Source organism: Musca vetustissima, unplaced genomic scaffold (assembly GCF_032173495.1).
Source record: "Musca vetustissima isolate MV318-11 ecotype Yass unplaced genomic scaffold, APGP_CSIRO_Mvet_v1 utg1463, whole genome shotgun sequence".
NCBI classification, from domain to species: domain Eukaryota; kingdom Metazoa; phylum Arthropoda; class Insecta; order Diptera; family Muscidae; genus Musca; species Musca vetustissima.
In genome coordinates this window covers 430395-441028 of record NW_026886420.1, presented here as the reverse complement: position 1 = coordinate 441028, position 10634 = coordinate 430395, and the positions used below count along the sequence as shown (strand labels likewise).

The 10634-nt window shown below is 35.2% G+C and overlaps 3 protein-coding genes across 3 annotated transcripts; all 3 read left to right on the top strand.

Annotated features, from left to right (window-relative positions):
- The first annotated feature begins 1647 nt into the window (after positions 1-1647).
- Positions 1648-2148, top strand: LOC133333914 (tissue factor pathway inhibitor). Its single transcript, XM_061542228.1, has one exon. The coding sequence runs from the start codon at positions 1684-1686 to the stop codon at positions 2146-2148; it is 465 nt and encodes a 154-aa protein (XP_061398212.1). The 5' UTR covers positions 1648-1683.
- Positions 2149-5876: 3728 nt separating this feature from the next.
- On the top strand, positions 5877-6216 carry LOC133333885 (male accessory gland serine protease inhibitor-like). The gene is made up of 2 exons (XM_061542195.1): positions 5877-5949; positions 6035-6216. Exons 1-2 carry the CDS (start codon positions 5880-5882, stop codon positions 6214-6216), a joined length of 252 nt encoding a protein of 83 aa, XP_061398179.1. The 5' UTR covers positions 5877-5879.
- Positions 6217-8251: 2035 nt separating this feature from the next.
- LOC133333886 (male accessory gland serine protease inhibitor-like) lies at positions 8252-8617 on the top strand. Its single transcript, XM_061542196.1, has 2 exons — positions 8252-8354; positions 8436-8617. The coding sequence occupies exons 1-2, from the start codon at positions 8288-8290 to the stop codon at positions 8615-8617; spliced, it is 249 nt and encodes an 82-aa protein (XP_061398180.1). The 5' UTR covers positions 8252-8287.
- Positions 8618-10634: the final 2017 nt, after the last annotated feature.

Below are 10634 nucleotides of genomic sequence, written 5' to 3'. Positions count from 1 at the left end.
CTCCGATTTGCTCGATTTTACTCGCGAGTGAAAAATACTCCCGAGCGGGAGTAAGTAAAGAGTACGAGTTTTTTAGGGAGTATACTCTCCACTCTTTTATTTTGTTTGGAAGTGCTCGCGAGTACTCCTTGTTGAAGAAAAAGAGTGTGAGAGAAAACGTTGAGTAAGAGTTCACTCTAAGAGTGAAATCGAGTGGACAAATAAATTTGGTTGTTTGGTTATTTGTGTGTGTGTAGTACCAATTTATTTTTTTTGATTTTGATCTTTTGTTTGCTGTGGGGAGATAGATCATTACAAAAATGAAATGACTTACATAAAGAGAACGCAGAAAACGAGCTTGTTGATGCATGCTTTCCCAGCAATACTGCAAACCAAACATCACAAAACAAACAAACAATGCACACAAACAACATCAAGTAAAGCAACGGTATCACAAAAAAAAAAAAAAAAATAATAATAATAATAATAAAAGAGTACTCGGCAAGAGTGTAATCTGCTCGATTTCGAGCGTATTTCACTCCCACTCGAAAACGAGCGAAGCACCTCCGCTCTTATTTGAGTGGCAGAGAAAAATAGAGTAAACTCTATTTACTTTTTCTACTCCCGCTCGAATTCGAGCGATTTTCACTCTTTATTCGAATTCGAGCGAGCATTTCGGAGCTCTGATATCGACCCTACTTCTCAACCCTAATTCGCATTCAAAATTTGAAGTTTTTAGCTCTTTGCACTCACATGCTACGAAATGTACCAAATTTAGTACTTTTCGGATACTTATAGTTCGAATTTCCAAAAAAATCATTTTCTACATCTATTCTACAATCCATCAGTGATTGGCATTTCAAATTTAAGAGTTCTAGCTCTTCCGGTTCTGCAAATACAAATGCTACCACATTTAGTACTTTTCGTACCGTTCTAGTACAAATTTCCAAATACTCAGACTTATCTGTCACCATTGGACAAAGAGTGGTCCTCACCCAAAATTTCAAGATTCTGGCTTAAGCCGTTTCGTCTGGGAGTTGATGAATCGTTAAGCCAGTTACTTTAGTCTTTCATTAGCATAGATAAGAATAACCTCAGGCGGATACCCCTTCCAATCCGGAAGTTAACTACGCCTCTGACCATTATCGAACACCTGATTGGCAACAAGAAACTTACCCAAAGCAAAAAAAAAAAATATTCTAAGCCATTTAGCTTAGCCGATTAATATTCTAGGCAGATTACTTCCCGAATGCGTTCTCGTTCGCTGACGCCACAAAGTCACTTATCGTCCCCCATCATCATCTACAACAACAATGCTAATCAAACATAGTTAGCCGAGAGACGTGCTAAATGGAATTATGATTTTCTCTTCGTTGCTTGACATTATGCAAATTTGATACATACGACGAGTACTCTTAAAAAGTAAATAAACAGAAAAAATCCAAAATATTGTCGAAAAATCCCAAAACCTAAAATTAAGGCTGGCAAAGCTTCATCATCTTCATCGTCATACGGGCCTAACTACCAATCCATTCATTGTTGATTTTAGTTATTAACAATTTGAGTGAGCTTCGAAACGCGTTAAGTAAATGACTATTTAATGTGGTTCGATTGCGAACGTTAATCACATTTCGTCTTCAGCATTCCTCAGAGAAACTTCTCCAGAGCGCCAGTTTTTTTTCTGTTTTTACCAATCGGATAAAAATGAAATCGTTTGTCTGTGTATTGTTGTGCTCCTGCTTGGTGGCCGGTATTTATGCTGCCGCCGTGGAACCCGTGGTCGAGGAAGTGAAAACCGATGTGAAACCAACTGATGCTGTTACACCAGCCCCCGAAGCGGATATGGTGATCGACGAAGATTGCCACCAACCCAAGGAAACTGGCCGCTGTTTTGCCCTGTTCTATCGTTTCGCCTTCGATGTTGAGAAACGTGAATGTGTCGAATTCATTTATGGCGGTTGTGCCGGTAACTCCAATAATTTCGAAACCAAAGAAGATTGTGAAAAGAAATGCATGAAGAAAGCTGTAGATGTGAAAGAAGAAATGAAGGCTGAAGAGAAAACTGATGCTGTAACAAATGTTCTACCCGAAGTTGCTAAGGAAGAACCTACCACAGCTGATTCGAATGTCAACAGCACTGAAAAAATTGCTACAACAGAATCATCGTAAAGTGATTGTGGGTGGGACTGGAACCCACTTAAAGTATTAGATTGTTGTACTTAGCTTTCATAGATCATGCTGATATAGCTCATCTATCGGACATGAATTTGTCTTTGTTACCTGTTAAGTGAATTTAAATTGTTATTTTTTAAGTTTTTAATAAAAAAATAGAAATATTTACAAAAAATTGAATTTAATTTTTGGGACAACATATTTGAGAGCTAAAATTTTAAGTTTAATAGTCACTACGTTTTTATTAAAATGACGTTCTCTAGAAATCATTCCAAAGCTGTAATAATAGATGGCCAGGAGCTGCCTTTTTAGACTGCTGAGCTGAGGAACTGAAATTAATTTTTCGTGGAATAGAATTCTCAGAAGGGCTTCCTATAGACGTTCTGAGAGTAGTTTTTGTTTAAAGACGAACACATTAAGGTTTTTATACCCTCAGCTTTATGGCTAATTAGGGTATATACACTTTGAAACTGTAAAAATGTGTCTCGTCGAAATATTGGTTTCAGACCCCATGTTTCTTTGGACCAAATCCGTTTAAGACAATTTGGAGTCGATTTACATATGTCCGTTTGTTTTTCCGGCTGGTGTGCAAAATAACTCTCGAAGCGAATAATCGATGTGAGTGAGTGACTGATAGATCGTCGACCAGACGAAACGGCAGAAGCTGGAAGCTTGAAATTTTGATAATATTGCTGGGTTATTGGAAATCCGATCTAGAAGGGTACGAAATGTTCTAAATATGGTGCCCCTTGTATTAGGCAAATGGGAAGTACTAGAATTCTGAAATTTGGAATATCGGCCACTGATGGAAAGATATATATATATATATATATATGAATTGGATATATATATAGCTAGAATCTAGAAATTTTATATGAACTATTAAATGTACCAAATGGTACTAAATTTGGTACAATTTAGATTTGAGTGAACGTATAGAGATGGAAAACTTATATTTGGAATTAATATTACTGTTAGAGTACAGAATTGAGGTGGTGCTGGAAATTCGAACTTTTAAAAACTAAATGGTACTATATATATTACAATTTGGATCTATGTGAACGCATACGGACCCTGGCATTTATTATTAAAGTTGCTTATGGAAAATCGTAGTTACGTCTACGAAAAGTAATAAATTGTAATAAAATTGGTACAATTTGGATGTTGGTGAAAGGATAGAGTACAAAATTTGATACAAATCGGACTTTGGTAAACGGGTCGAACTGTAATCCTGAAAGTTGCAACTAAAATTACTGTCGGAGTGTAGGATCGAGGTAGTTTTGGAAAAGTACAGAAGGTACCAAATCTGGTATAATTTGGATTTTGGTGCACATTTAGAGCTGGATTGAGGAAGTTTTGGAAATTGCTACTTATGAGTACGAATGTAGTAAATTTGGTACAATTTGGATGTTGGTGAAATTAACATTATTGTTAGAATGTTTGATGTAGTTAAGGAAATTCTTACTTATGAGTATGCAAAGTACTAACTGGTACTAAATTTAGTGAAATTAGAAGTACGATTGATATATGGAGGTAGTCTTGAAAAGGTGTACTTACGTCTTAGAAATGTTCTGAATGGATCTAAATGTTGAACCTGTAGGTATTTGCTAAAATATGTAATTGGAATTTTGATAATTTTCGTATTTGTATAATGGAAATATGAAAGAGATTTGAGAAATTAGAGCTTATGTGTATGAAGAGTACTAATTGGTAATGAACTGGATATTAGATATAGGAATAGTGATGAAATTCGGAATTATTGTTATAATACAACAAATTATACGGTATTCCCGATTTCCATATATACTTGTATTTGTATTCCCTTTCCGCATACGAAGTAGTGGACACTTCGCTAGTACCTTATATAAAGCGAATAACAAAAGATTTATGTAATTCCGAAGAATATATCTGTCGGCAACATTGACTGATACTTTTTTACTTTTTCATACACATGCTGCGGTAAATCTTCTATAGACGAGGCAAAGGGAGTCATTCATAGACGTTCTGAAGGGAGTATTTTATAGATGTGCTGAAGATATTTTATAGACAAACTGTGTAGACGAATTGAGAAACGTCTTCAGAAGATTTGAACGTGCCTTCTTTATACGATCTGAAGGTAGCCTCATATAGACGAGCTTCTACTATAGTCTGAATGGTCATTTATTTATGAGCTTACGGTAGCATCTATAGAGTAGCCTAAGGTATATGACTTCTGTAGACAAGCTGATGGTAGCATCTGTAGATGAGCTGAACGAAGTTCATACATATGAGCTGAAGGGAGCCTCTGTAGACAAGGTGAAAGAAGTTTGTAGATGAGCTGAATAGGTTCTCTGTAGTGAGAGCAGTCTTCTAGTTAATGGGAGTCTCCTGTGTTCGCAGATGAGCTGAGAGTATACTTTCTTTGACGTCTTGAATCTGAAAAGAAATTTCCTAGAACAAGCTGATGGTAGCATCTGCAGACGAAGCGAGCCCCTATAGACGATGTGAAAGGGAGTCTCTGTAGATGAACTGAAGAGAGTATGTGCAAACGTACTGAAGGGAGTCTATGAAGACGAGCTGAGAGAAGTTTCTGTAGACGAGTTGAGAGGAGTCTCCTCAGACGAGCCTAAGTGAAAGCAGTCTTCTAGTTGATGGAAGTCTACTGTGTCCATAGAAAAGCTGAGGAGTATGATTTCATTGACGTCTTGAATCTGAAAAGAAATTTCCTAGGTAGTTTCTACAGACGAGCTGTAGGAAGTATCTATAGATGAGGTGAAAGGAGTCTCTGTTGATGAGCTGGAGAGAGTCTTTGTAGACGTACTGAAGGGAGTCTTCTGTACACGATCTGGAATGGAATCAATTTTATGGGGGCATTTTGGAAACCATTGGAAATTATTTCAATGCAGATTTTTCGGAAGAAATGTTTATATTATTTAGGTACACTAAGTGCCTAAATAATATAAAATTTCAATTGATATCATCATGTAATTTATTTATTTTAACACCAACGTGTAAAATATAGCAACCACATAGAAAAAAAGTATCAAGAGTGAAGGTGTTAAAACAATTTACTAAAATTGTTTTTATTTGTTTATTTTATTTAAACAAAAAAAGTACTTTTTTATATTAAATGTAAATGCTTTAAGATTTAATGGATTGCATTACGAAGAAGGTTTAAAAATGGCATTCCCTTCCAGGGATATTTCCTACTGGTGTTTGAGATTATGTGTCACAATGAGAGTTTCTTAATATTTACACATCCATATGCAACTCTTTCCGAATTGCAGTTTATGCTTCCTTTCTTCAAGGTAGCGATCAACAATTTGTTACACATTCTTATCAGCGGTTCACATTTTGTTTGATTATTGCAAATAGTTTGCATCGTAGTAGTAATTATCTGCTACTTGCTGAATAATGTTAACAGCTCAATACAGAGAAAAAAAAAACAACAATTGATAAATATAAACTTAAACAATTTATAAAACTTATTTTTTTTATTAGATTTTGGATTGTACTGTAAAATATCTTAAAGATTCCAACTCCCTTGGAACTATCAACAATATTATTTGCTAATACTAACCGAGTTATTAACTATCTTTTTTTCTCCGTGTATTTTTGAAATTACATTTGTTATTTGTTTTTTTTGCATTTTTTATTCATTATTTTTACCCACAACCCATTTGAGGAGTATTTAAAACATCAGTTGAAATTTAAATGCTGACAAAGTCACTTGTTTGATTCGGTTAACGATGCAAAAAATATTCGCTTTATTCTTGACTATATTAGTCATGTCGGCAACGACCTTTGCTCTTAAAGATCGTAAGTATAGTTGAGACGCACACGATTTGCCGATATACTGAGAGATGGAATATTGTTGTTGTTGTTATTTCATTTGTAATTATAGCCATTTGTGGTTTACCACATTCCCAGGACGGTGACAATGATCTTCAATGTCGTGGCAGATTCCCCTCATTTACTTATAATGCTGAGGCCAAGGAATGTATCGATTTTATTTATGGCGGTTGTGGGGGCAACGAAAATCGTTTCTCATCGAAAGAACAGTGCGAGGAAAAGTGCAAAGAATAAGGGTGGAAATATTAAAAAAAACATGTTTACAATAAATACGTACGTAAATAAAATAAAAAATAAATTTTGAAATTAATGGAGGTTTGTTGATGTGATAAGTACGACTATTGTTATTCCCACATATAAAATGAAGGTTTACATTAATATGTAGAGGAGAATGTTTACATGTGTTATGATTTTAAGAAGTGTTGATTTAATAGAGACGCCTAAAAATATACTATAATTTGAATAATTTAACATTTTGCATTTTAATTGTGTTATGCAGCAATAACATACACTGGACAACAAAAATAAATTATTAATATGTTATATGTATATGCTTCTCATGTTTATAATCATCATTTACAATAATATAGTTCCGACAACAGTTTGGAGCAGAAAAGTTATGAATTTTATATGGTTTTTAATAAAGTAAATGTAATTTCCATACAATTAGAGATGACCGTATAGATGAGGTCAGAATATCAATTAGACGGCAGAAGAATAATAAAGTAGTAGGTGCCGATGGTTTACCAGCCGAACTAAAAACTGGTGGTCAGATGCTGATCAGGAGCATGCACCAAATGATTAGCACAATTTACCTAGAGGAATGCATGCCCAATAATTGAGCATCATGTTTTAAAGTCATTTTTGCGTGGCAAACGCAGAGAAGGCTCCTTCAATACCGAACGAGAATTCAGACAAGGTAAAAGTTTGTCCTGTTTAACAGGTGACCTGTTTAACAGGTCATATGAGATGAAAATGTGAACTGAAATGACATTATGTATGCATATGTTACTCGTTTATGCCGACGACATCGACATAATCGCCCAAACATTGCAAGCGGTAACAACCACTTTTGAACGAATTGAGAAGGAGTCCACCAATGTGGAACTGACAGTACGTGGCGAGAAGTTCAAGTCAACAGGTGCTACTATTGTCTGAGTAAGCATGTCAAAAACAAAGCCGTCTCTCGCCAGACCAAATTCACACTCTACAAGATGCTGATACTATTATATGGATCTGAAGCAAGGGTACTTACGCAAGCAGATGAGGCAGATCTTGGAGTGTTTGAGAGAAAAATTCTCCGAAAGATCTATGAGCCGATCTGCGTCGATGGTGAAAATCACCGTGGAAGGAATCATAATATATTCTCGGACATCGGTATAGTCAAACGTATCGAGCTGCAGCGAGTTAGTTAGGGCATGTTGTACGAATGGATGAGGATGCCCCAGCACAAAAGGCATATAAAAGCGAGTCAACTGATGTTTTCATGTAGAAGGAGAACGCCACGAATCCCATGTAGAAATCAATTGGAAGACAAAATTTCGGGACATGGTCTCTAAAATGGGAAGAGCTGCGCACAAGGCCGACGCGCCTGGAAATCTTTATGTAACAAATGGACTTAAACCACTTTCAAGAATGGAAGTCTACAGAAATAACATATATCTTGGATTTGGGGTTTAACTCAACATCTTTAAATAATGGGAATGTAGGTCCAATGGTCCATATTTATGATAAATCGTATCGATTTTTATCAATATTAATTTGTTAACTTATGTATGCACATATGCAAAGTCGATTTTTTTTTAATTTATTTTATGATAATACATATTCAATCTTTTCAATTATAACTTTTTTGGAGTTACATGTGATTTTTTTCCATTTTACGACTAAATATTCCATTGAATTCAGGTAAACTTCTGGTCAGCTGGACCAAATAGTAGACGTTTTATTTTTTGTTTAATCAAAAATTTTCAAATAATCAAGGGAAAAACCAATTGATAAGCGCGGCCATATTAATATTTAAAACACACTTCGCACAGACATTGAAACGTAATTTCAAATTTGTTTCTAAATAAATTTGATAAAGAAACTCTAAAAAACATACTGTAATCTATGTATGTCAATCAAGGTTATTGCATAGTCATACGTATAATTTTAATCTCAATTCAAGAACATAAAATTAAATTCTAGGTTTCCGCCAAAACCAAGCTCTAATTTCAAATATATTTAGAGCGTACATGAATATTTCCAAATTAGTTTCAATTTGTATTTCAAACAAATAGTTTCACCAAAAAAATAAAAAATCATGAAATTCTTCGCTGTATTTTTGGCTATTTTCGCCCTCATCTCCAGCAGTTTTGCTTTGAAGGATGGTAAGTTATAGTGTGACTTGTTTTATTGTTATCCTGGAAGAAGAAGTGTTTTGCTAATGATGTGTTTTATTTTGTGCACAGCTATCTGCGCCCAACCCCACTCCAAGAACGGCAATGGTGTTATGGCCTGCCTGGGCTACATGCCATCCTGGTCCTACAACGTTGAAACCAATGAATGCGTTGAATTCATCTATGGCGGCTGCATGGGCAATGACAATCGTTTCGATACCAAGGAACTTTGCGAAAAGAAATGCAAAGAATAAATGCAATATGTGATACTAATGTGTAGTTAAATAAAGGTTAATGTTAGTGATTTGAAAAACAAATGTGAATTATTTTTTTATTGTGGGAATCGAAAGTAATTGAATTGAAGTTGAATATTTAAAGTGTGGAAAAAATGTTGTTTCCAAAATTGAAGAAAATCGAAGGTGAAGAATATTGGACCACTTTTTCTGGTACAGCTCCATCCATTAAATGGTCAATTGCTTTTCTTATTATTGAAGAAAATCGTATCGGATGCTAACGGCGGCAAAAGGGAGGAATGAAACTGGTCGTTATAAGACATCGAATAAAGCGAAGACAATTTTCGCGACTTTTAGATACAGTCACAATAATCAATATGTTGTTAAGACGGTGTTATAAACGACTTGTATGTATATAAACCGAGTTTTATCATGTCCGAAAATAGATCTTACAGAGGGTCAACAATTTGAAAACATGTTAATCTCAAATCAAACGAAGGGATTACGCAACAAAATAGTGATCAGTTTCCCCGGTAAGAAATTTTAAAACGTCGAAACCTCCTATAAAGCATATTGCGAATCCGATTCTGCCCAAGTAGGACTGGCAGTAATGGTGAGAAGACCAAGCTGATGGTATCAACGTCCAAGATGTCCAGTAGACTCGGACCAACTGTGGAATTTGAACTGTGGAATTATCTTCGAGGTAGTGAGTGATTTTATATACCTCGGTACCGCCATAAACAAACCTAATAACTTCATCTTTGTTATCTGGAGAAGAATAGTGTTGGTCCCGGATGCTACTATGGTGTGGGTAAGCAATTCAAAAACAAGGTCACCTCTCGCCAGATCAAACTCAACCCTCTACAAGACACTCATACTACCTGCGCTGATGTATGGATCTGCAGCATGGGTATTTGCGCAATCAGATGAGGCAGCTCTTGGAGTGTTTGAGATAACAATTTTCCGGAAGATCTATGGGCCATCTATTCTCGGACATCCACATAGACTTATCGAGCTGACTATGGTGCGTTAGGTCATGTTGTGAGGATGCGCCGCTCAAACGGCAAATAAACACGAATTCGATGGAAAGATCATGTGGAATACAACATCTGGAAACATGGTCTTTCAAATTGGGTGAGCTGTGATGATTTATCATAAAAATCCTTTCTTTACTATGTTAAACATAATTTTACCGGAAACGATTTTTTCAATAATAAAATGGAATTTTCCATAAATAATTTGTTTCTCACACAAGAACTGCCCAACACAGATTGTGACGTATTATTTATTTCTAATATCCCAAAGCATGACTTTGCAAGTTTTGCACTACGATATGTTTTGTCAAATAAATTTGAATATTTCAAAACAAAGTTGAACCCCCCATCATCTCTAAAGCGTGTAATTCATTCAAAAAAGCTACGCATGCTAAGCAAAGCCACCTTGGTAAATCTCACAAAACGAAATTATGTATGATTACGACCTGAAGATGCTTAACTTTTATATATATTCACTGGATAAACAAATTTTCAAATTAGTTCCAATTTGTATTTCCAACAAATAGTTTCACAAAAAAATCAAAATTTTGAAAATGAAATTCTTCGCTGTAGTTTTGGCAATTTTTGTGGCCCTCATCTCGAACAGCATTGCTTTGAAGGATGGTAAGAAAATAATTCGATATATTTAATATACTTCTTTTTAATTTCATTTCCTGTTCATCGTTTGATAGCATCTTGCAGTCAATCGCTGGCTAAAAATGGTGACGGTGTCGTCGCCTGTTTGGGTCTCATCAAATCCTGGTCCTACAATGTGGAAACAAATGAATGCGTGGAATTTGTTTATGGCGGCTGCATGGGCAATGACAATCGTTTCGAAACCAAAGAACTTTGCGAAAAGAAATGCAAAGAATAAATGGAATATGTGGCTGAGCCATTGGTGTTGGGAAGTTTAATAAATGTACATTTAAATTTAAATGTACCAAAAAATAAAAGACTTTAAATATTTTTTTTAGAAGTCAAAAAGAGATTTTTTATTGAAAGAA